This window comes from Ammospiza nelsoni, chromosome 1 (genome assembly GCF_027579445.1).
Source record: "Ammospiza nelsoni isolate bAmmNel1 chromosome 1, bAmmNel1.pri, whole genome shotgun sequence".
In the NCBI taxonomy this organism is placed as follows: Eukaryota; Metazoa; Chordata; class Aves; order Passeriformes; family Passerellidae; genus Ammospiza; species Ammospiza nelsoni.
The window spans coordinates 32,933,242-32,959,598 of record NC_080633.1 but is presented as its reverse complement, the minus strand read 5'-3'; the positions used below and the strand labels follow the sequence as shown (position 1 = coordinate 32,959,598).

The following is a 26,357-nucleotide window of genomic DNA, read 5'->3' as shown; positions in this document are numbered from 1 at the left end:
ATCAGGGAAACCTTTCTGAGGTGACTGAGCAGAAAGGATATAGCTTTTAATAAAACCATGGTTAAAATGCAATTCTCATGACTGCAAGTCAAAATTTAGGCCTTTGTTTCGTAGAAGCACGCAAGACTGGATCCTCAGACTTTACCTCCATGTGTGTACAACAAAAGCAGCCCCCCAGCCTTGCATATTAAATATCCTCTTGCGATAACACAGCATCCCTGATGACACAGACCCACAGAAATTCATATGGTTGCATAAACACATTCATATAAATGTTCTTCCTTGCACTGCGGGAGCAGAACCCCGGAGAACTTGCTGGGGGAGGTGGAAGATAAGGGGCAGAGGAACAGGGTGATAATTTTCACGGCGTGAAGGAGCAGTCCTCGTAGCAGAGAGGAGAAGGCCTTGGTGCGTGGAGTGCAGGAGGGGTGCCCCGCCTTGTCCCTAAATAAGGTCCTTTCAGCCGGTGTGCAAGAGGCCAGTCCACACACAGAGTCGAGGTATTTGATTTATTGACAGCTCTGCGCAGAGAGCGCTGCTGGGTGAGAAATCCACAAAGCCTTCACGACGACTCCCAAAACTTCTCTCTATCATACCAAACATTTTAGCAACAAAAGCGCTAATGTTCATCGACTACAAGTTCCCTCCTTCTCTTACTAATTAGTAGTCTATCTTCCGTTGGTTAATTAATCTATCGCTTCTCATGCTAATGAGCCCGCATGCTCAGTGCTTCTCTTCCCTTGAGTCGGTGGTCCGTGAGTCGGTCACACATCTCCCCCTGCCGGAATTACGTTCTAGCCAGTCGCGGCTGCTTCCGCACAGTCGCCAAGTTCTTTTGAGCAGTTTCTTCCTTATCTCGGGAGTTCTGCCGCATGTTCTTGCGGCCCGTGAATTCTGCGTTCTTTGTGTCCACTATCAGTGGTAACTCCTTCTTTCCAGGCTTAGTTAGCCTCCCCTGAGGTCGGATATCACTGAAACATATCCAGCCCTGAACCTTGACAAGGCAATTCTACCGACAGCTAATTTGTCCTTCTAACGCCGGCACATCACTCACCGTTTGCTTGACAGCTGCCTGTTTCAGGGATTAAATCTCCCTTCTTACTCATTAGGCCTGAAAGCTCACGAATATCAGACATCAAAGAACATCCTTTCTTAAGAACATTTGTTTACAAATTCCACATTTCGGCAGCAACACCCGCTTACCTGGCGGGCCGGGGCGGGGCCGCGGGGCAGCGCGCACGCTCCCGCGCCGGCGGAACTCGCATGCGCGGCGGGTCTCCCCGCAGCGCTCGTCGCCTCCTTTGTGAGGGGCGGGCGCGGCCCCGCCCCGAGCGCGGTGCCGGGCGCAGACGGAGCGGCCGCGGCGGCGCCATTTTGCGGCGGTGCGGGAGGCGCGGGCGGGAGGTGGTTGTGGTGGTAGTGCCCGTAATAGCGGCAATAGCGGTAACGGTGGCGGTAACAGCGGCCGTGGGTGTTGTTGCTAATCGGGACTAGCGTCCCCCTTTCGCCCCAGCCCCTTGCCAGGACTCTGCCGACATGAGCGACGTGGAGGAGAACAACTTCGAGGGGAGGGTGAGTGGCCTCCCCTGCGCGGGCCGTGTCGCGGGGGGGATCGGACCCGGAGGCGGTGGGTGGCGGCACTCGGCGTCCTCGGGCCTAGCGGGGGTGGGGGCAGCGCATCTTGGCTCTAAAATGGCTCCTTCGGGCGCCCGAGGCTTGCCTGGGCCGTGGGTGACGACCCGCGTCCCTCTCCGCTGCCCGCGTCTCTCCTCACACGGTCCCTGCTCCCATCGCCCCGGCGGGCTGAGGGCGCCGGCTCCCGGTGCTGCGGGCCGGCCCCTGCCCAGCCAGCGCAGGCTGAGCCTGTGCAGACAGCGCTGCTGGAGCCCCGGGGTTCCTCCCCGTTGCTCTGCTCCCTTCCCGCGGTCCGGAGCCGCCTGCTTGCCGCCGGGCCCGGAGGTCGCTGTCCTGCCCGTTCCCGCTCCCCGGCCGGGCCGCCGGGGCCTCCTCCCGCCCGAAAGAGGAGGGAGCCGCGCGCGTCCTTTTGTGCGAGGGGAGCGGTGTCTCCTGGCTGGGAGCTGCCTCGGGCCGGGCCCCCTCCGCCACTGGGGAGCTCCGGCCGTCGTTATTAAACCATCGAAAGTCATCGATCGTGCAGCTGAAGGCTTCCAGCGAGCTGCTGTGGCTTTGTAACCTCGTTAGGCCTGTGTCTTCCCTCTGATGGCTGCGGGTTTTCACGTACACGTGTGACAGGTCCCTTCCATTTTTATTGCTTTTGGGGTTTTTTTTTAGTGATGATCAAGGCAAGCAGGGATTAGAAGCTGCTTGAAGCAGGAACAAAATGTGTGCTCCTCCATCACAATTTACTTTTTTTTTTTTTTTTAATTTTGCAGAGGTTTTCTTTTGTTTGTTCTTTTAAGAGATTTTTTTAGAAGAACACCTGAGCATCCCCTTGGTGACTCTGATGATCCAGTGACAGCAGCCTTGCAGTTACATACATAGCTACTGTCTGGGGAAACAAGCAATAAAATCTTGAAAAAACGGCATTACCTTCCACAAATTATTTTTGCATTGCTATTGTTGCCATTTTTGTGGTGATTAAAAAACAATCTATAGACTGCAAGTTCTTTACCTAGCTATGCAATAACTGCTGCTGCTTCCTCGCGTGAGGTAAACAAAACCTTGCCTTGTGTTGATTGCTTGGACAAAAGGTGGCTGGGTAGCTAAGCAGTATTGGGGTAAATAAACAGATCTTTGAAGGGGAAACAGCTAAGTTTCAGAAACTTGAGCAGTGAGCGTGCTTGGTTGTTTTTTTCTTTTTTTAAGATGACAGTAATCTCCCATTTTACAGTCAAGATTTGTATCTTTAAGGATTATTTTCTTGTCTGTATTCCCAGTGTGGGTTATTGTAAGGAAAGAAATTGAGTTAGGTTAGTTGTCAGAACATCGGTATTGGGCTCTTTGATGGGTCTGTTGCTTTTGTTACAAAGCTGTTATAGCTCTGGACTTTCAGCATTTCTGCACACCACCTCCTCCCAGATGTAGAAGTAAAATGTTTTGAGAGAGCATGAAGTCTGAAAAGTCCTACAGTAGCAGTTTCTGTGACTTCTGCTTATCAGTTGTTTTTTTTTTTTTTTGTGATGGAAAATTTACCTGTTGGAAAGAACTGCTATGTTGAGTGTTCATTTGGAAAACTTCGTTTGTTTTTGCTCCCTACACTGAAAATTCTCAATCAATAAGGCATGCCTGAGCATAATGGCAGGTACTTGATTGATTTGTAGTCGGGAGTTTTGTGGTTCTACTGAAGAACATTTGTAAGCCTTTCTGGTTGTTTTTTTTTTCTTCAGTAATACTGCTTTGTTGTGATGGTACTAACATTCTTGAAATAAGGAATTCTATTTCAGAGTAATGCTTTATTTTTTATTTCCATTGGAAGTGCTCACAGGCATAAAGTTAAGCAGATAGAACTTTGAGGCTGCAGTGTTTAGTCTGCTATTCCCAGTTAGACAGGACTGTCAGACACTGAATGTCCTGGTGCTTCAGTTTGCTACATCCAGGCACTGGGCACTGAGAGGAAAGCAGAAGTTTTCATTGAGAGAGAGAACTGCAGAAACTGGAAGGAAGTTTGTAAAGAACCTGTTTTCATGGAATTTGGCACGAATAAGAATTCTGAGTACCCTTTCAATTCTTCCACCCCCTGTCAGTTTAAGTGCTAATTAGTGTGATGTGTTTTTAAAAACTGAATGCCGAGAGAGGAAGGGTGTTCTAAGTTTAGTTTAAGGTCTTTTATATTTCATCTGTGTAAATGCATGTTGTCCCAAAAGCACTTCAGTGAAAGTTGAGTATCAGCAGAATTGTTTTAAATGCTAATTTTATCAACAGTAAGATACTGTATGTGCTTTGCCTCTAATTTATGATTTTAAAATCATATTAACTTATCTGAATAGGCTATTAATAATGATGGAAATAACTTTCAATTAAATTGCTTAGTTTGCACTCTTTAAAACTTCCATTTCTAAAGTATTGTGTGTGAAATCATTGTAGAGCTTTTCCTTCTTGAACTGACTCCTTTATTGACTTTTTTTTTTAAAGCACATGTTTATCAAATATGCTCAGAATAATCAACATCTGCTCTGGTTTTCTGTCATTTTGTTTCAACTTGTTTCAAGCAAGTTCAACTTTGTTTCAAGCAAGTTCTGTATTAAGACTGTGCCTGGTTGAACAGAAGAAAGCCTCCTCCTCAAGCAAGGTGATTTAATAGGAAGAAATTTACAGAGGAATTAAAAATACAGTGGATGTGCTAGAGCTAAGTTTATGGACATTAAGAATAATAAAATATTTTAAATTGTGTTTCTTATCCAGTGACTTGGCTTTGGAAACATCAAAGTATTTTATCACCATTGAATGTTTTTTGTGAGCAGATTAGACAAATGAGGTTTTTTTATCTTTTATTTCTGTCAGATGGCAGGCAACTCTTACTTCCTTTCATATTTTTTGTTATTTTTTTATTAGGCTATTGTTTATTTGGTGTTCAATCCGTGGTGCAACTTTAGATGTTTCCCAGAGCAATGAACAGAAGGGAGTCTGAACAAACCTGCACTTGAGTAGCTCCACTTGAAACTTTGATCAGTTTTTTTCTGTTGAGCTTCTGGTAACATTTAATTTCTGTAATCTTAACCGTTTAGTAGTTTTCTCCAGTATTAATGTGTTGTTTGTCTACATAGGCAAAACTTTTTATCACCACAAAGGTAAAATTCCATTTTACAACTCTGTATTGATTGGCTTCCTTCTAATGGTCCTGCTGTGTGCAGGGTCTTACAGTGGAATAAATAGTGTAATGTAATAAACCACTTCAAGAAATGCAGGAGTTTGCACGTGGCCCATCCTGTTGAAGGGAGGGTGCGGATTTCACAGGTACACAAGTGGCTTTTGGGTTAGTTCAGCTGGGAGAGTGCCATGTGTTTGCTTCGTGAAGTTTGGATGCAAAATACCTAGATACCTACGGAATTACCGAACTGATCAACTTTGAGATTATTTCTTTGGCAAAAAAAGTCCCAAGGGCTTGCTTAGCTCTTGTATTACACCTCTCCTGCAGTGGCAGCCTGCCACCTGTGTGGAAAGGAAGGAATGTTGCTTCCCACACCTTTTCAAACACGAGCACAATGGACTGCTGGTGCTCAGGCCTTCTGCATTCCCTTGGAGAGTGCTGTGATCACCCTGCAGCGGCTAATGACAGTGTGTGTGAGGCTTTTCTTCTGCAAGCCTGATTTTTCATTTCTATTGTTTTAATCAAGCTTCATACATTTTGCATTGTTCTGGACCTTGCCAGCTGGGAAAACCGCTCCTTTTGAACACGTTTTTTTTGCTGTCTTCCGTGTCTGGTAGAGGAATGACTACAGAACCCTCCCTGAAGAGGTGACTTTCAAGCCTCAGTGAGAAGATGAGCTTGTAATTTCAAAAAGTTTATTGCTGAAGACTTTTCTTTCTTTTCATAAGTGGGATCATTGAGAAATACATAAAGTTTGCTTATGTTAGTAACTTTTAAAATATCCATGTCTTCTAGGTAGCAACTTAAAAGATGCTTTTTATACAGAAGCTTATTATGTGTACTATTGTCATAGTCATAGAAGATTAGCTAATTAAGGGATCCATTTTTTTTTTAGTATAGTGACAGATCACAGTATGAAACAAAAAGGATTTAACTTCTCTTTTGAGTTTCAAAGAAGGTTGGTAGATTCCTGCCAAAATATAATCTTGTCCTCATAAATGGGATGTCACTAGCTTAACACTTTTATCTGGTGAATGTGGGCTGCTGCTAAACTCATGTTTCTTTTTTGACTGCTTAGATTTTTCTGTCCCCTTTTAATAGAGTTTGACTTCATTTTTTTTTTTTTTAGTTTGGGCAGGAGTTTTTAACAAGATTTTTGGAAATGGTATTGCTCGACCACTTATCCTATCCTTTTCTTTTCACTCCAGGTCAATTGAATTTCACCTGAAATTTCTGTGGGATTTAATATTTTGGGGTTTTTTTCCCATGCTTTGCTATAGAAAGCTTAGTTTAAACTTATGTCATTATTTTTAGTTAGCATCTCACTCTAAATTTTAATAGCCTTTCATCATACTCTGAAATTGTAAGGTGAGAGTTAGAGTAAGGAATGACAAGTTCAGGACAGAAGAGTAGTGTGAAAGAACATGAGATTGTTTTGGTTGGTTGGTTTGATAAAGGGGTTGGTTGGTTGGTCACTTGTTTGTTTTGTTTGTTGTGGCACCCCCCCCCCCCCCGTGTTCTTTATCATACCTTCTTTTGATGGGTGGAAAATGGAAAGAATACTTCTTCAAGACTTCTGCAGTTCTCCTCTGTATAGAAGTGTTTAAATGCTTTTAAAACAGTAATGACATTGGAAAGTGGGATTTCTTTTGAAAGATGCAAGGAATTTAAGTGGTAGATAGAACTTTTTGATCAGTTAAGCAGTTTTATCAGTATGGATGAAATACATGGACTGACTGATGCCCGGCTCAGATGGATCATCTGAAGTTGTTGGTAGTTGCTCAGTGTTGGGGTTTATGTGATCATGGAGTAGTGGGGGTGGAGGAGACATCACTTTGGTTTCTTACTTCCTGGGAATGAAGGAAGATAACAAGGATTAAAAATACTCCTCAGTACTCTCTTAAAATGCACAGCTAGAAGCATTTAATCCAGGGAATCAGTAAATGAATCTGCAAATTTTTTTTATTTTTGTGTTTGTCTACAATTTTGGCTCTGAGTTCCAATTCTTGGTGAATCATTAGTCCCATTTCCTGGTGTGTATTTGAGGAAACCACTACATCTTACTCTGAAGAAGCACAGTCTTACAACTGAGTTCAGTTTTTTTGTAATTACTTTTGGCAGGGGGGAGGGTGTTTGGGGTTTTTTGTGTGGGTGGGTTTTTGGTGTTTTGGGGAGAGGTGTTTCCTGGAAAAGTGTTAGTGGTAGATGCAGGGTTTATTTTGAAAGAGAAGTCTGATCTGAAGAGTATTATGAAGTTCTGTTTCTTTTCCTGCAGACTCTAGTGGCAGCAAACTTAGATAGTTTGACATGGGGATAGTGAATTATCTGCTTACACGTTTGCAAGGGTGAAAGTAGTGACTGGACAGCTGCATAAGGAAGCCCAAGGCTTTAAGATAGGTACTGTCTGTAGGAAGGTGGTGGGATGAGGAGCTGAGTTTACACTGAGTCTCATCTGTGGCCCTTGAATGACTAAGGGTCTTTAGGACAGAAAGATGAGAAAGTGGTGCTGACGATCCAAAGTGCAACTTTAGTCTTTTCTCTCCTACACAATATTTAGTTTCTGTGGTAATAACAGAGCTAAGATGAGAATGCATAGGTTGCTTTAAGGCTGGTACAAAATTGAGGTATTTCAGTGCATTGGGGTAATAGAGTTGTCTGCTTTCTTATGTTAAAGATGACATACTAAGAGTGTTGAGTACTTTTGTCATACGTATTGCAGAATGGATATAAGTGGTTCATGAAGAATAATTGGGTTGGTCTGTGGTGTAGACTAATATACAGCTTGCTAATTGTTTGATTATAGTGGTAAGTAGAGAAGAAAAATTCTCTAAAATCTCTCTTGGTGATTCCTTGAAGCTCTGAATCCCTTAATCCCTGCCTGTAGTTTTGCTGATATAAATATTACTAGGAACTTTCTCAGCATCATCCTTAAGTCCTTAAACTTTTGCAAGTTATTGTGATTCTCTTAGTCTCCTTTAGAAGCATTGTAGGAATTGTAACTAGGTGAACTATGTTGCATTAGAAGATGAGATGTAATTGCTTCCCAGTGACAGTGTACAACTGCTCTCAGGTAATCTCTCTTCAGCTGCAGCTTATATCCACAGTTACTTGGTTGAGGAAGGTCAGAATCTCTGAGAATTTACATGGTCCCCTCTGTCACTGCAGTTTTCAAGTTGTGTATTTGTGAATATAACCCATAAGGGACTAAAACAGATAATTTCAGATAGGTTAATTTGGAAGTATGTAATATTTGCTTTTGTCAACTTTATATAGAGTTGGTGTCATAGCTGATATTATTAAAGACTCTATGGGTGGTCTTGTAAGATGCTTCAGTTGAACAGCTAAGAACACTAAGCTGACTTGAGCAATTGTGTCCATGGTACTTTTGGCACCTCCCAACACTTGTAGATTGTGCAGGATATGGGGATGGGGTGGGGGTTGTATTTTTGTTCAAGTTTCCAGAGTTCTTGTTCAAGAATTGATCTTTCAGATGTAAAAAGTATGGACAATGCAGTATCCTTATGAAGAAGGAGTGTCTGAGGAGGGTGAATTCTTTGTCTTTTATATTCAAGGATGTTTTTTAAAATCTGATGTAACTTTGAATGTGTTTCTTTATTACTGATCATTTTTTACTAGGGAGAGAAATACAAATAGTTCCCAGAGAAATTGGCAGTTGTTGCAAGTGATGAGTTATAAAGAGAAGAATTTAAGAGGCTGTCAGACATTGAAGAGTACAAAGAGGCGAGGTGATAAAAAAGTAATGCTAGTGGTTATAAGAGAAATTTTTGTTTATTGCAAACAGTGAATTCCAAATGTCAAGCCACCGAATTTGGTAATATTTACAGGCATGTACATAACTTATTTCAGTGAAGTCCTGTAGTTAGCTCAGTACATAGCTATCCTCATAAGGCTTGTATGGGCCGCCGTTCACAGCCAAGCTTTGAATTTGGCCTTCATTATTAAAGTTTGGCAATGCCTGTCATCCTAGTAGGTGACATTCTCCATGTGTCCTTTGTCCTTTTTATTGAGGTAAAGGGGAATGGTAGTGTGGCTGCAATAATTGTTAGTAAGGAGCTTCTCAGGTTCTATTTCTGGTGAATTTACTGTCTGGAAATATGAAGACAGCATCTTTGAAAAAGAACCCCAGCCCAAGGTAGTGAAGAATTTTAACTGCAAAAGAAACTGCAAATGTGGACATGGGTAGAGTAAGAAAGAGAAAAAATTATGAAGACAGTCAGACGGAGAAATCGTGCAAATAAACCTGAAATGTGACACCTGTGGGAGGGGAACTTGGTATGCATTTTTCATTAAGTGTTTTGTGAAGTTACAAATGTATATAGCATACTGTTCTGTAGGGGTTTCTATAGCTAAGCTCCCTAGAAATGCTGTACACTATAAAATGTGAGGAAATCCTAACCTGCTCTTTGTTTGCTTGTTTTCCTAGTTTTTCTCTTGTGTGCCTTACCATGCAAGAAAAAAACCCCTCCTGTTTTTACTTCTGTTAGATTGCTTTAACTATATGGTTCTACATCTTAGTTTATATGGATTATATAAGGAAAACAGGATAACAATGAGGAAGAAAAAGTAGCAAGAATAATAATTTATGTTGCTTATACCTATATGCATGTGTTTTGTGAGTAAGTATGTGCATAGATAAGTTTTGACTGGAAATCTTTGGCCATTCTGTTGAATTGAATGTCTTAGTAATCTGTAGGAGTAAAATTTGGGATATTTAATATTGAGAAGCACATAGTTATTATTTTAGGGGGGGGATCACTGATATCAACGCTTCAATATATTTGTGCTAATTAGTTTTTAGTGTATCTATGTATCTTACAAAAAAATCTCAGAGGGGAGGAGGGTAGCTTTGCAAATGCAGTAAAACACTGAGAACTCAGTAAGCTTATTGTTAGAACATAGACACTTATACAGTTTTAAAGATAATTTTTTTAAAAAGTTGTTTTATAAAATAGTTTCTTGCACTTTACCTGCTGGCTTTTCAATTTGGTAGATAACATCTGAACTCCAGCAGAGTTTTATAATCCCCACGTGCTTAAATATACTAAATGTTCTTTTTCCATTAAGGTTAATGTTCGTGAAGAAATTGAAGAGTTTTTTCCAAGAATGTGGAAGATAAATCAAGATAAAAGAAGGCTAATGAAAAGTATTAAAGATCAGAAAATTAAAATTGAATGGGGGAAAAAATTGAACAGAAGATTGGTCAGATAGAAGCACTTGAATATTTTTTTAAGGCTATAATGAATTGTTTGAATTGGGGAAGAATACACGAAGTATGAAAAATGAAAAACTCAATGAAGAATGAAGAAAAGTAGAAAGCAAGAGTGAAGTAGAATTAAAAGAATCTGGAAGAATGAATGGGTCCTAGGTTAAGTAAATGTATGGTTTATGTTCCAGTGTCTGTATGATCAAGTTGTAGATGAATTTGCATGATTACTTAGTTAATAGAGAATTGGTGATCTGGTTCAAGCAGGGACCTATTTGAGGCAAGCATACAATATTAACAGTGGGTTAGCAAAACGAAATTTGTTTTGGAGGGTATTGCCTAACCATTTGTTTTTCAGGAGCAATCAATATAATAGAATTACTGTACTTTAAATGTTAGGAGTTAGGCATTTACACAACCAATACCATTTTTAATACTGTCTTTTTTGTTAGGAGTCTCGCTCCCAGTCAAAATCTCCAGCTGGGAGTCCTGCTCGTGTAAAATCAGAGAGCAGGTCAGGATCTCGCAGTCCATCGAGGGCTTCCAAACACTCTGAGTCGCACTCTAGGTCAAGATCAAAATCAAGGTAAGTTCAGAAAGTTATTCATGTCAGCTCAGTGTTACTGCTGTTGTTTTGGTAGGTTGGTGAAGTTTCTTTTCCCCTGTTGTAGAAATTACAAATTTTTTGGGACGTATTAACAGGGATATGTTAATTTGCCTGTTTGTGCTCATACAGGTGGACAAAGTTGGGAAATGATTTCATGGGTACAAATAGAGAAAATACTATAATTAAAAGTAGCAATGTAGAAATCACAGCTGAAATGTGTAGGTTTCTCTCTTCCAGAAGATAGAAAATGGATTGCATTTCAATTTTGTGAAGCTGCTTCCTTCTCCTGAAATTGTTTATGTGGGAATTCTTGTGTGGACCTTTCCTTTAGGGGGGAAGTAAAAAAAGTCAAGTGCAACCTGGCGCAAAGGCATCAGGGTTACATAAAAAGAGTAAGCTGTCTCACTGTTGGAACTACTGGAAAACAGTGTTTGTGAATGTTCTGGACATTATTTCATTGGAGGCTTTAAAAAAATAATCAAAAACTATGTCTTACATTGGGTGCGGTCTTAATTTATGAGAGTTTTAAGATTTAAATTAATTTTTCAATGCTGCACATGTCTTCTCTGTCCTTCTCTACCCCAAGTATGGATGTGTGGAGGTAAAGCTTTATAGCTTTCAGGTCTGATGGAGCTTGCATGGATCAGAAGAGAAATGTCTTAGGCTTTTTTCTCTAAATATGCCATAACTATTACCTGGTTTATGTTACCTATCTTCTCTATTCCCTTTTAGCAACATATTGATGAAAATGGGGAAAGCTACTGAATCTTTCTTTTACCAACCACGAGAGAAAACAGAAAACAGCATTTGTAGCACTAGAGGGGAAAGAGGAATAGTCTTAACGTTGTATCTCCTTCCCAGTTCTTGGGAGAGATCAGTAATACATCTTCTCCATCTATACACTTTGTACCAGAGCAACTGAAAGAGTTGCTGTGCTCTGAATTGCCCAAGTTCAACTCATGTTACAGTTTCTTGCAGTGTTTAGCTAGGTGATTACCTACCTGTTGTTTTAAACAGCTTATTATCAGCAAGGCATTTGCAAAGAAGTGTTTGAGGATTAGAGCAGATGTTTGCTTTTTTTTTGGTCTGGAGTAATTTTCATGCCTAGACAAACTTTACTTGTAGATATTGCAGCACTGTAGTCCTGCCAGATATTTCAATTTTTCAGTCAAAATAGTACTTTATAGTGTGGCATATCTAGTTTCTGTGCCACTGTGCAGTTGTTACAGCCAAGCTGATGTAAGTTAAAACTCTGAAGTTGCTGAAAGCTGTTGTGAATATAATCCTCAGTGTATGTCAGAAGTACTCTCAAAGAGTTAAAAATGGTGCTACCGAGCAGGTTATTAGAGATCCATGCAATCTTTAGGTATGCAAGGTAGAAAAAGCTTAATGGGTTTAATATTGTAGACACCATCTAAGAAAAGATTTTTCTCTAGAAGATGTACTGTTTAGAGTTCAACAAATGATGGCCATACACATTTGCCCTGACTGGAGGCTCTCTGTTTGTCGAAGATCCAGGTCCAGAAGACATTCGCACAGACGTTACACCCGTTCCAGATCCCATTCTCATTCCCATAGGCGACGCTCTCGAAGCAGATCGTACACGCCAGAGTACCGTCGGCGCAGGAGCCGCAGTCACTCGCCAATGTCCAACAGGAGAAGGCACACTGGCAGCAGAGTATGTCATGTTCAGAAAGGCTGAGTATCGACACAACAATTGCTCCTTGTATCAGGGTAGCCCAGGTTACTGCAGGCTGAGTTTGACCTGCTGGTTTGTCGCTGGAGGATACAGGGATTGGGTGGGAGTGGGGGTTATGTGTGGTGCAGTCTCTGTCCTTACAGTTGAACGCTTACTCCCTGGACCTGCAACTAACTGGCAGGGAAGTTGTAGAATTTAATTGAAAAACATTCTACTGCAAGTCAGTATGTGCAGGTATGGTGACATTTGGCTTCAGTCAGCTCTAGAAGTTAAGCTGTTCTGATTTTTTTTGTTGTTGTTAAAAAAGTATATAACCTTTACAAAAATGAGACCACATCTGTGTATGCTGGCAACCTGAAAGTATTGATAAGATTGACATAGGGATCCATAGAAGGAAATTCCCAAGTGTTTATTTGCTTATAGAGCATATGTTGGAGATTGCTTGTGATTTTAGGCTTCTGATTGTTTCATTTGATTTACCTTGAAGTAAAGCCTTGTGTTATTAGGTAATAAGTAAATCTTTATAGTAGACTAGAAAAATTTACATTTGTGGAAAGGAGGTGCAGTAAGTCTTTCAAAATATAGATGAGAGGTGTCTCTGTTATGAGCAGGAGGAAGTATAGCTACACCAACAAAAATCTAAAATACTAATCCTGTCATTCCGAGATTTCTCCTTGTGTCCTTCTTTGTAACAGCAGAGTGGTTGGGGTTGAGAATTGGAAAGCAATTTTGCCACTTCTTTTGTTGTAGAGAGAGCTTGCATACTGGGTTGATGGGAGGCAGTACAAAAACCTAATACAGAAGTTGCCCTTTAGTCATCCACAATCATTTTAGGCCTTCCAGTGGTGATGCAGTTGTCACTTGGCACTTAGGGTCTGCAGACTGATCTCAGTAGTCTCTTGCCTTGGAAGAATTCATGGGGTTTAAGTGTAAGAGGGATGTTAAAAACATGCAACAGGTATGGATGTGGGGAGGAATTTACCTGAACAATTATTTAAATGACAGATTTTATTATACTTAGAGGATTTTAGTAATAAAATTAGTATAGTTGCCAGTGCCATTGAAATATGGAGTAAAAAATACAAATCTTGATGTGTATAGTTCAAACTTTTGAGTTACAAACTGCCAAGTCTTGTGCTCTTTAGCTATAGTGTGGAGTTGCAGAATATTCATGTCTTAAAACAGAAGTTTGAACTTTGACAAATGGAAAGAAAGGAATTTCAAATATATGAATAGTGCAGGCATCTTATTTTCGCAATAGGTTCCTGAGCAAATGTGCTGAAAAAAATATGACAGAAGATCTAAACCTTTTCAGTCTTTGAATCAGGCTGAAAAGCAGGCACTGAGGCATAAATTATAATTCATAGATGACTTACTGAAACTGAAATACAACTTTCAGTTGTGTCAGCTTCTAGTTGTTATTTTGGCAGAAACAATAAATCTCTGTGCTTGTTGCTGGTGTTTTAAATTGCTGCATCTGGTAGTACAGGTGCCAGACACCTAACTGAAAAACATGAAAAACTTTTTGACCAAAATAATCTTACAGAGGATTTGGCATTAGATACAAATTCTCTGGCATGTAAAGAAATTTTGAACCTAAAAGACAACTTGTACCTTGTACTATTACATATTTGACTTTGTCTAGATGAATTGAATTTTTTTAAGTATCCCACATCATGATCGAGAGTGAAGTTTTGTGCTAAAGAAATATGCATGCTGTTGGATTACAGTTTCACAGAACTGGCCTTCAACACTTGTCGCTCTCTAGATGAAAGAATCAGGTGCCTTTCATCCCGTTTACAAGTGGAAAGATTAACTTACAAGTGTAAATATTGACTTTCAGTATATTGGATAGGAAATGCTGAGGTGGAGGAAGTGTCAGTAGGAGCTAGATGATAGTTCAGTTGCCTGTGCTTAGGAGCTCAAGTGCTCCCATGCAGTGTGGGCAGCTGGAGGCAGTGTGCACTCACAGTGCCTGTGATGACCATGCAAGAGGGCTGAAGGTGGCAGTTCAGGCTGGCTGACCTGTCTGCAACACGGATTTGTGTGTGGTGTCTGCCCCTTGGTAGTTTAAATATGAAATACTAGTAACATGGGTTCCTCTTGTTCTGTAGCTTTTCTGTATATCAGAATGATAATTTTTATCAACTGTTTTTTCCCAACATGGGAAACTTGTCTTGGTCTTTTTTCTAAAATTAAAACCATTGAAAGTAGTTGCTTTTTGAAACAATCTTACTATTAGAATGATAACTGTTAATGTGTTAAACTGTGTATTACCTGTTTAGTTTTCTTCAGATTAAATTTTTTATAATTGATAATTTTTGATATAAGAATATTCAAATTTTAATAATTTTTTTAGAAATGAAAACTAATTGTTTATTGGAGATCCATGCAATCTTTAGATGTGCAAGGTAGAAAAAGCTTAATGGGTTTAATAAAACTAATTGAGTTGAACATTTTTGTTACCAGGCTAATCCAGATCCCAATACCTGTCTTGGAGTGTTTGGTCTCAGTTTGTACACTACTGAGAGAGATTTACGTGAAGTCTTCTCCCGGTACGGACCTCTCACTGGTGTCAATGTGGTTTATGATCAGCGGACTGGACGGTCAAGAGGATTTGCTTTTGTTTATTTTGAGAGAATTGATGACTCTAAAGAGGTAAATGCATGCTTTGCTACTTTTTTCAGGTGTGCTCTTTATGCATTATCTTCATTAACTGTCTGTAAAAAAAGACAACAAGCTTTTGAGTGTGTATTCACTAGCACATTCTCACACTGAGATTAATTTTAAATCTTTTGTTCAAGCAATGTGGCAGTTCTAAACAAATCAAGCATTTGAGTTCAGGTACATGGGCAGATATTGAGCATAAGCTTATGCTCAATATCTTAAATATCCTAAATGTCATATTAAATCACCAATGAGCTCTGGACTTTGATTTTAGTCTGTTACTTCAAAATGCAAATAAATCTTTAAGGCTTCTATATCCCAAGTATTTTTGAGACATTTTGGAAGTTAAAACTTTAAGTTGTTTTCTGAATGAAAATTCTGGTGATTCCTTGTGTATTTTCTCCTTTTAGGCATGTTATTGTACATTTGAAAAACAGTGGGGTTTGTCTTGATTTGTGCCTTGGCCAGTTGCTTTCCTTGTTGTTTAACAGGTAGCTGTTAATAGCCAGACAGAGTTGTTAGTATAATAGATCTGTAAGGAAAGAATCAAAGAATATGAACAGCAGCCTGTGTTATGATCCACCACAATTTACATTAAGCAGTAGTTTTTTTGTCCCTATAATGATACCGTGAACTTTACCACCTTTACTGAAATTCGTAGATAAAGTTGCTATTAAAAGTAAAGGCACTCTCTGAAAACTACTTAAGGTCTGCGTTGTGTGCATCTCTTTCTTTGGGACAGACTTCATCTTGTTCATGGATTAATAGGTTTGGGCAGATGTGCTGTTTGATTCTGTGTGCATTTGCCAGGTTTTATTTATAAGGAGATACTAAATACGACTCCTCTCTTTATAGATCATTTAGTCTTGAAGGCAGGGAGAATGACAGCTCTGGAACCTATCAGGAGCTGAAAAATAAGAATGCTGCTGCTACTTGATGATAATTAAATGAAAAAAAACTTGGATTGCTTGATTGAACTAAGTTCTTGTGTTTGACTTCTGGTATGATCCAGAATCAGTTTATGGGAAGAGTAGTCTTGGATGTATATGTGTGTGCTTGTTGCAAGTTACAGAGGTAAGTAAAAGGACACAAACCTTCCTTTAGTGTCCCTTCTGTATTCTCCTGCAGTCTCAGTTGGAGAGGTTGGTCGAGAGATTAATGGGATGGATAGCTGTATATCTATCTGTCTTTGATGGCCTGCTCTGTTCTCACTTCTAGACTTGTATTTCTTTGCACACTGAATTTGTTGGGATTTTGAAAAAGTGGCTATTTTGTAAAACATTTTGCATCTGAAATACTTGCACAGTATTCCTTGGCACATCCATGTACCAGTCTTGTCTGCTGGTACAGCTTTTTTTCTTTTTTTTTTTCTTTTTTTTTTAAAAAGCTTCATATGTCCTTAGAGGTAGGTTTTTTCCCCTGGTTGCCACGGGCAATGGTCATGCGTGATACCATGCATTTCTTAAAATGTTCCATGTAAATAGCATGAAGTAATTTGTTTAGCATAAAGCTGTTTTGGCAGATGCTATGAAACTGAAAAAGAGATGTTACTTCCATTCAGAAATACAGAAGTAAAGATTAGGGCCTTAAGCAGGAACCAAAATAATTTGGAATGTAATTAAACCCATTTTTCTTTTCTCCAACGGATTGGTGCCTGAAAAGGGGGAAAGGATGCAAACTCTCCCAACACCTGGAATTTAAATAACTGAAATATTTTGGCAAAAAGGACAGAAGCAAAACTTGTTTGACTTATTTCATTAACCTTGAGGACAAATTTGAAGATGACAGTAAGTGGCAGCTGGTGTAGAAAAAGGGGAGATATATAAAGTAGGTATATACAGACATATAGCTAGACAGCTGTAGGTGTGAAATTTTGCAACAGTCCCTGTAGAAGAACACTGAAAGAAATGTAGCATTCTGTGTTTGGAAGATATGCATACTCAACTTTTCAGACTAAAGGTAAACACTTGAATTACTTCTGTTCTGAATAACTAACTCCTCTTAAAAATAATAATAATTTTTAAAACTCCAACCAACCAAAAACCATAACCAGAATCCCAAACCTTCAACATCCAAAACATCTAAATAAAGAGATGATATATTGAACTAAATTACAACCCCATATAAAGATAGATGGATTAAATGAGAGTAGAACTCTAGAGAAAAAGTTGGATTTTTCATAGTCTCTACTATTGCCCTTCAGGAAGGCTAGCATAGGGAAGCTTCTCAGCAGACCTGCTCTGAAATACAGGTAATACTAAAAATTTACATCAAATTAATTGTGAGTAGGTATGTTTAAGCTTTCATAATTTAAAGATTAATTACTGTCAGTTGTGCATGGATTCTCGTGCAGCTAAAAATCCCTCAGGATCTTTGTCATCCTACCACTTTTACAAACTGGATCAGTTATTGAACTAGTTAAAGTGTTGCTGTGAGTCGTGATTCTGAAACCAAGTTGTGCAGTGGCCATATGGTGGTAAAGACATTTTAAGTTGTCAACTAGATCGATGTATTGGAACTCCAAAGACAATGTAAAATAGCATTTCTTAAAGGTGATACTTCTCAGTGTTCTAAAAATACAGAAGGGGCAGTTTTAAAGTGTATTTTTACTTTAACTGTTCTAAAATTTCAGATTATGACACCATAGCAGCCTTGTTGTTAGCTGTTCATGAGCATCTTGATTATAAAGAGGAACAGAAGCTTCGCTTTTGATAACTACTACACAGAGAAGCTGCCAAAGCATCACAGTAGCTTCAGACATTCCACTACAACAGGACTGAGAAAGAAGTTTTCAAAGCATGTGTCCAGTCCAGGAGATTTCTTGTAGAATATGTTCTATTCTCTTTGAAACCCTGCCAAGGTTAAGATGAAACTTCATGATCAGACAGAAGGTTCCTTTTCCATCAGATGTCTTTTATTGCATAGTGTTTGCAAAATAACACTCGACTGGATTCTTAGGTTTTGATCCATATTGAAGATGCTGTGGACACTGTCTTCAGTTCAAAGTGTGATAGCAGACAGTAAATGTCAAGGACTGATGGATGTCTAGGAAACAACTGATGAGTGTCTAATGATTGTATGGGAACCTGAGGATTTGCTGTGCCAATGTTCTTGTCTGTCAGCTTGTTCAAAGCCTGTTTGAAAAGCTTCTGTCATTATGTGCCTGTTTTTAGAAAGGGGATATAGAGGGTTTAATTTATTGTAAAGTTATTTTATTTCAAGAAGTTGTTGGTTTTTTAAAAATATTTAGTATTGCTTTTTTGCCTTAGGTGGTGCAGTGTCTTGTCTTGGCCACCCTTTTCCAAGTCCTCAGAATGTGCAAGTCCTTTGTGTGTGCACCATGCAAAGGGCAATATCTGTAAACATCTGTTCAAGACTTGTTTCTCACACTCTCTTACATAGTCTTCAGTGTTGCAATATTGTTTTGCAATGTTTTCACGAAATTATAGAGGATATTCATCTGCCCATCACATAAGGACTTTCCTTCTGTGTTTAAGAGGATTACTAACTTCTGTGTACTAGGATGAGAAAAAAATTAGGTTGATGGAGGAGGAATTGATTGTGTCAGGGTTTTACTTAACAGTAAGTTGAGAAAATCATGAGTGAAAAGTGCTGGCTGTTCTAGGGACGTGGTTCTTACTACAGTTACCAGGGATGTCATATGCTGCTAAACCAGCTTTTCAGTAGCTCAGACTGTGAAGTCTTAGTTGTTTAAACTGAGGCTACTATGAATGTACTGTCTGTAGGAGGAACTCATCTAAGAAGCATCAGCTACAGCAGCTGTTGGCAATATGGAATTTTCTAATGCTAGTTAGATGTTCTTCAAAAAGTTTTGAGCATCTTTTCAGAACCATTTTCTGAAGTGCTGTTCATTAACAATCAACACAAACCAGTAACATCATTCAGTTGCCAAAAACCAGAATAATAATGGAGTTTATCAGTTCAACTTGAAAAACATAAAATGTGTGGTGCAAGCAGACTAGCTTAGAACCAATGTTATTGAACAAAACTCCCATGGCTTGTTGAAGAAATGGTTTAAGTATTGTTCATGGTATCAAAAACAACCCTTGATATACCAGAAAAGAGCACTAGAAGGTCTCAGATGTTTGGAATTACAAGTTACAGACTTCTGGAGACTCTGAAATACCATGAAGTTGCTAATACTTGTAGGAACATCCAGTTCTTCATTCTGGTTCTCTAAAATCCTGTGTTTCTTGACTGTGAAGCTCTACAGTATGCTTTAAAAATAATACATTGAATCCATCAATGCTGAAGCTCATAATTGTATATGTTTAAAAGTTGTCATTGAAATCTCAAACTAGAGAATGTAAATTGAATGTTGTTTGAAAGTGAAATGGATACTTGAATTGAACTTGGCAGACTGCAGCAAGTGTAAAAAGATAAGTTTCTTTGTTAATTCCGTCAGATTTTTTTTTTCAGTTGTTCTCAGTAAATCCAGAAGTAAATGAGTAATCAGTTACTGGAGGGGGGAATCTAATCCATTGTGTGTTTCGTCCCTTGCTGTACCTGTGACGGAGTGGAGATGATGTTTTTTTCAGTGTCATTAAATGCAATAGACAAGAACTTCGAGTAAAAAACAATCAAAGAAACCCCCAAAACTACAGTGAGGAAAAGAAAAGGCAGTACTTTGGGAGGTTATTTTTAAGTTGTGAGAACATATTTTCAAAATAAGTCACAATATAAACTGCTTGTGTTTGGCTATTTAAGCATATTCAGTCTGTATGTTCTTAACTTTGTAGTGATTGAAAGTTATTGAAATAGTTATCTTAATTTTTTTAGTGAATTCTTGGTTAACTAATATCAGCCACCCATGTAAGTTTGCGCATTTAATTAGAAGTTGTGTTTCCAAACTTGTTTTACTCTATCTACCTAATTGGTCATACATATAGAAAACAGTACATATTGCATTAAATATCAAATGAACTTGAAATATTTCTTAAATTTATTGCTTTCTGACTTTTTTGAGCCACTGGAGATGATACTGTAGTTCAGGAACTGCCCATTTGGTGAAATTAACACCTTATAGATAATCAGTTTTCTTCTTATGGATAGTCTGCTGAAGATTTAAAACTCCAAAACTTTAAAAATGTGATCCAAAATTGAACCTATGCCATTCCCAATCCTAGTTCTGTGCTCTGACTGCAAACATGTAGGTGTGTATTCTAGCCTACAAAAATCAAGTTTTCCATAGAATTTGCAACTAGAATTATTATTATATGTTTATAGGAATGCTGTGTTCTTGCTTACTGTCCTCTTGCAAAAGCCATGCAAGTCTTGTAACAACATTCAGATATTTGGAAAATAATCTAGGTTGTAATAAAAATAGATTGTTGACTGTTTAAAGACTCCTAAGAGGGTATTGTGTGTCTTAAAATCCAATATTATTTGATTTTTTTCTTTTTAAAGTTTCATTTCATCATCTTAAACAGTATTTGAGAATTTATTGAACAGTATTTGAGAATCTGGCGTTTTTAGAGATAATATGTAATTTTTTCTCTTTGACACTGAAATATTCTTAACATGGCTATCATGCACACCTAAAACCATCAAGAAAAGGAAAGTGAAATTTGTTTTGAATATGACATGCAGTAAGAAAATTTTGTGAAACCCCAAAACTTTCTTGTAAACTACTTTAACTTTCAATAAAGCACAGAAGCGGCAGTGATTAGGATCACTTGCATATTTTTACAGCCTTCATACAAAATAAATACTGTTGTATCAGTTACATGAACTCAGGTTTTCAGAGAGGGCTTTTTGTCATCTTGCAGCAGTCCTTACCTAATAATGCCAGCATAAGTACTTCACTTCAGAGACCCAGAGGTGTGCAGTTAAGAGTGGTGCAGAGAATCTTCTCTTTAGAAGCAATTTCCAGTTGCTAATTACTGAATATGAGTGATCTATACTATTAATTGTAGGTTTTGGCCTTCCTGTTTGGGGATGCAGTCAGAACTATGAGGCTTTATTGTTTTTGTCTATCTATTAAAGATTTTCTCTATTTTAAATTTTTTAGTTGGCAATTATTGCTAACAGCTGTAAAAGGAAAATGTTTTAATATTTGGTAGGACATTAGATATTATGACTAGGGTGTCAGGAGTTCTGTGCAGTCTGGTAACCATGATTTTTATACACTGAAATGTAACACATTTCCTGGTATTTCTAAAACAGCCAGCTCTCAAAATTAATTCTTCATTTCTCTTGCTGGTATGCTGGTCTTCTCTATACTGCTCCCTCTGTCAAAGAAATCTTCCTCTGGAAGAGGTGTTTGTTGGCTTAACTGAATAAGACAAACACGCCAGATGTTCTGTATTTGAGGTGGCTTCTTGTCAGCTAAGCTTATTATTCTGAAAGTTGTTGACTGGACTTGAAAATGCCATGCTGCAGAAAATTTCTTAGAATTTAACTTACTGCATTTCCAGAAAGATGTGTTTCATCACAGAGGTAATTTTTCAGCCAGATATTTGCAGCCTTCATTGTTAGGCTTGTGCACACATACTTTCCTAGGATGCACACACAGATTTATTTTCATTTATATCATCCTTGTGGGGAAAAAAAAGTGTTAAGGCTAGAAGACTAAAGCTGAGGAATGTGTTTTAGTCACAAAATATACCTGAGTGTATATTGAAAGACTTGAAATGCTCTTTGCTGTGCCTTGCAGTTGGCTAAATGTAGTTAGTTTTGTACAGGAACACAAATCACTAGGTGGCGATATAGTATGGACACAAACAGCATTACTAAAATACTAACTCTCAATAAATACATCAGTGATCATCAGTCACCTCCAGTTTGGACACAGCAGTTAAATCATATGGATATCAGGTTTCTGTATCTCCTTTACAATTTGTATGTAAGTTCAGTGAGGCTCTTGTTAGAGTTGAGATTTTTGAATAAATGCTTTATTATTAAAAAGAAGAAAAAAGTTGTCTGTTTAGAGCCACCTTCATGTTTTGAGGTTGTGTCTTGTTTTTTGTAGATAAAAAAATAGCAAAGTGGTTATGTTCTTTAACTCAAGATTGTAACAGCGTCTCTTCTCCAGACATGAAAAATTGAAATAATATGTATTGGACTAAGTGCTGTGCTTAGTGTTGAGAAGTAAGTGGTGTGTATTGGCTTTTCAGGGAGCAGATAACAAAAGCTATTAAAATTCAAAAAGCAAATTTAAAAAAAATCATTTCAAGTCCATCATTAGCTTTTAAAATTAATTGTTGTGGATTTGTTGGGGTTTGGGTTTTTAGGTTATTTTTGCATGAATGTAAGTCTCAAAAGTTCACTGTGCTCCTTTGAATAACTTACTTTGATGGTTTGAGTTTGTGAAAGGCCATTGTATTGATTCTCAGAGTGGAGGAGCTGGGGCTGGAACACCCAGCGAGTGCGTGCAGGGGCTGCGGGCAGCTCTGAAGGCACGGGCATCTGAGCGCGGAGCCTTGTGTGTATCACTTAAGCGAGCTGCTATTGTGAGAGGGAGTGGGGAGGAAGGTTGTAATTAGGTATCCATGTAGGCTGAACCCGCCATTTTACTAAGCTCTGCTGAAGTAGGTCCTTGTAAGGGAGATGGCAGGAGGCTGGGAGAGCATGAAATGGCAGCCGACGAGCAGTAATCCGGCCATATGCACCCTACAGGAAGCCACTGTTTTGCACAGCTTTTGAATCCGCCCGTCCCCTCTGGGGCAGAGACGGCGCTGGGAAAGATGCAGTTTTCAGAAAAAAGCTGGTTTGACTTTCAGTTTGCCTTTCAGATGGGTAGAAGATAAAGTCTAGTGAGAGTGGCTGTGTTAGTGGTTAGCCTGTGCTCCCTTAAACAGGATTGAGAGTCGCATTAGTTCGGCCCCCCAGTGCAGCCCTGTGACACCACCGGCACACAGGCATGGGGACAAGAGATGAGCCAGTCGCCACAGTGGGGCACTAGTAACCAGTCTAAACAAGACCAGTTCCGGGCTTGTTTTTCTGGTGGAAAATAATGTGTTTGTGCATAGTCTTCCATAGTTACCAGTAGGTTGCAGATGTCACATCCCTGTTCCTTGTCTCTCCTGCAGGCAATGGAGCATGCAAATGGAATGGAGCTGGATGGCAGAAGGATTCGAGTGGATTATTCAATCACCAAAAGAGCGCATACACCCACCCCAGGCATCTACATGGGCAGACCAACACAGTGAGTTCGGTGGATTTAAACTGAATGCTAGATTCTGTTTCAAGAAATTACTAACCTACACCTCTTAAATCCTACTGTTGTTTATTGTATCTTGATTTGTAGAAATATTGAAGGACCTGTTAATAAAAAATAATATCCAGCATGATCAATTAATGTATCCTTAGCCTGCTGAAATACTAAGGTGCCCCTTTGCCTTTGATTTTGATGGGAATTAACATCAAATCCCTCGTTTTTCTGGGAGATTTTGAACGTGTTTTTATGTAACTACTTTGTCTGTATATTTCTGTGATACAGTCTTAAGTGTCTGATTTACTACAAGACCACTTAAAAATATTTTAAATAATTTATATTTATCTATCTAATAATTAACTCAAGATGAAGACTAGATATATGAAGGGGGTTTTGTTTTTGTTTTTTCTTTTCCCCTAATAGCAGTGGAGGAGGTGGTGGCGGTGGAGCAGGTCGTCGCCGGGACTCATACTATGATAGGGGGTATGACAGAGGATATGACAGATATGAAGAATATGACTACAGATACAGGTACCCTATCTTTATTTCATTTCTGTAACAGTGGATTTGTTGGAAAGTCAGATGACAAAACATACTCAGTTCGTAGCAATATTCTGCATACATCTGTTATGTGTTAGAGCCTCATTCCCTTAGGTTTTATGGGACTGAAGTAGTCAGAATCTTCAGTGTTTATGTAATTTGGTTTTTCTGTTGGGCAAGGGGTTAATTTTGCTGTGTTAAGGAGGTGTAGACCATGTATCCCAGGAATCAAGTGGACAGATAAAAAGGGAACTAATTTTTCTATGCTGTATATAGAACCAGGGACAGCTGATACACACTGCTGTTTAAAAAGGGATTATTTGTAGATGGGATTTTTAATGCTTGACATTTCATAACCATCTTGCTGTTTTGAAAGTTATCTGGTTTCAGAGAATGTTGTTCAACAAGAATTGTAGGCATCTGGAAAAGCACTTTATGTGTTTGTAAGGCTAGTGAGAGTTTATTAAATTCTTTGTCTGGGAATATCTTAGAGTTTAAACACATCAAATAGAGAAATATAAAAGCATTTATTAAATGACCATAAGCCACAGCCAAATAAAGCAGAAATCATTCATGCAGGCCAAGTCTTTCAGTGCTAAGGAAGTGGTTCTGTTCTGTAGAAGTGATGTGAATAAGGCTCCTTTCATAATGGATGTTGTTTGGTTTCTTTTTTAATTTCCTTTAAAGGAGACGATCACCATCGCCCTATTATAGTCGATACCGATCGCGATCAAGATCCCGTTCCTATAGTCCAAGTAAGTAAATACAAGTGAATAAACAGGATCTGGCTGACATAAACGTTGTTACATGAATTGATCAATTGGAATTCTGAATGTGAAAGCAAAAAAAGCTGGACACAGTTAAGTTGAGAAAATGTGTACAGTTAGTTTATGATTGTGTGATTAGTAATTTGTCATCTTTTGTTTTTTCCAGGGCGCTACTGAAGATCAGAAGAGTTACAGTTGAGGACTTGATTTTTAAATACAAAGTTCAGATCTTTAGCTTCCCTACTGCTTTCCCTTCCATCTTCCCTTTCTTGTCCTCCTTCCAGCTCTTTCACAAGTCTTTGGTTCATTTAGAATATACATATTTTCAGTTGAAGTATTCCTATTTTCCACCCCTTCTTATTGTAATACTCTTAAATATTGTAATTGTTGTAGTTTTTGTGTAGTAAAACATCTTGAGCAAAAAAATAGAAAACCCCAAAGTGCTGATACATTTTGGAAGTCATTCCTATTTTATTTCTAAAACAGTTGGACTCCTGACTAATCAGAAGAGAGCATTGATATTTTTAAAGCTTGCATGTCATATGTAGTATACACACTCGGATACTTTAACATAAACCTGCATTTCCAAGTAACTTGTTAATCTTTCTGTTAAAATGTTTACCTATTACTTTGATAAACAAGTAATGACTTTGAGTCTTTTCTGTAATGATAAATTTGCTTAGATAGTCATGAACCAGAGGATTTTTAAATTTTTTTTTGTCAAGTAGTTGCTTTGAAAGTAGACTATTTGAGCTAGATCAGAGTTTGGTATTTGACTGACTGGGAGAATAGGTCCTTGTACACTCAAAATTAAGGCTGTGTGTTTTATAGAAAAAAGTTTCTGGATTGCTACACAGTGGATAACAGTTGAAATTGAAATTGTTAAATTCCTGGGGTCTTTGTGGTACTTCATTGAATATTTCCTCTTAATTGGTGCAAGAGAAAAATATTTATTGAACATAGCAATTAGTTATATAATTTGCTGTTCATGAAAGAAAAAATGGCCAATTTTTTGGTATTGAAATAATGATGGAGCAAGTTTTGTTTCCAGTCCTTTTTGAACTTTTGGAAGTATGGATGGAAAAACCTACAGCTATGTGTAAACCTTTTTTTTCCCCCTCAATAAAAGTTAAGTCCACTGATAATGTGGTTTCTTGTCTTTCATTCTGTGTCTTGTGTCACTTTGGAACGTTGATTAAACAGTACTTGATACTGGGGTGTGGATGATAAAGTCAGCTTTTACCTGTCTTTTCAGGAGCCTTGTCTTCCCTGAGAATCAGTATGTGTTTATTTGGGATGGCTAAGCTGGGTGGGTAGTCCAGCTTTCTCTTGTGCCATCCTTGTCACTTGCTGGAGTTGTGGTGAGATGGTGGAATAAGAGAAACCCTGTTGACTTTGTTTAGTTTTCTGACAAATGGCTGGTTGAATGTTGATATTGCCACGCCAAAAGGAATACAACCAAAAAGCCCTTGCAGCAAATGTTCATCCTGATTGTCAGGGAAGGCCACCAAAAGAGTTTATCATGATTCTAGGAGTGTAAGTGTATGAAATGTAATTGCATTTGCTGTTTCTGTGTTGGTGCCAGGAACTATTAAGAAGTAGTTAAAAGAAACACCAGCACACATCTTTAAAGCTTGATGGAATATGCCAGAAAAATTGGTGACAAAACAAGTTCTAACTGGTTATTGCTCAATACCTTTGAATCCATGATGTCTTACCATAAATTTCAGTTGGAAATTCTTAGTAAATTGAAAGCAGAGTAGCTGAAACACTGAAGCCAAATCTTTCAACTCTGATGAATTTACCTGTACTAATTGGTGATCCAGACAAATTAGGAAATGTTAAGAAAATTTTTCTCTGTAAACCAAAGTCCCAATATCTCAAGATAAAGAACTATTGGTATATTTTA

General features: G+C 38.6%; 1 protein-coding gene across 5 annotated transcripts; it reads left to right on the top strand.

Annotated features, from left to right (window-relative positions):
* Positions 1-1,340: 1,340 nt before the first annotated feature.
* On the top strand, positions 1,341-25,593 carry TRA2A (transformer 2 alpha homolog). Of its 5 annotated transcripts, none has more exons than XM_059484201.1 (9): positions 1,397-1,572; positions 9,854-10,165; positions 10,445-10,578; positions 12,112-12,277; positions 14,768-14,956; positions 23,017-23,132; positions 23,565-23,672; positions 24,369-24,436; positions 24,615-25,593. In XM_059484201.1, exons 4-9 carry the CDS (start codon positions 12,245-12,247, stop codon positions 24,623-24,625), a joined length of 525 nt encoding a protein of 174 aa, XP_059340184.1. In that variant the 5' UTR covers positions 1,397-1,572; positions 9,854-10,165; positions 10,445-10,578; positions 12,112-12,244; the 3' UTR covers positions 24,626-25,593. The 5 variants fall into 5 exon arrangements, with proteins under 5 accessions (XP_059340157.1, XP_059340176.1, XP_059340167.1 ...); XM_059484211.1 differs by lacking the exon at positions 1,397-1,572 and adding an exon at positions 6,923-9,061; XM_059484174.1 differs by lacking the exon at positions 9,854-10,165 and having other exon boundaries at positions 1,341-1,572.
* The last annotated feature ends 764 nt before the right edge of the window (positions 25,594-26,357 follow it).

Coding starts and splice junctions, on each gene's coding strand:
- TRA2A (XM_059484174.1), top strand. CDS start 1,537: ATGAGCGACGTGGAGGAGAACAACTTCGAGGGGAGG. Junction 14,957..23,016: donor GAATTGATGACTCTAAAGAG/GTAAATGCATGC, acceptor TCTCTCCTGCAG/GCAATGGAGCATGCAAATGG. Junction 23,673..24,368: donor GAATATGACTACAGATACAG/GTACCCTATCTT, acceptor TTTCCTTTAAAG/GAGACGATCACCATCGCCCT.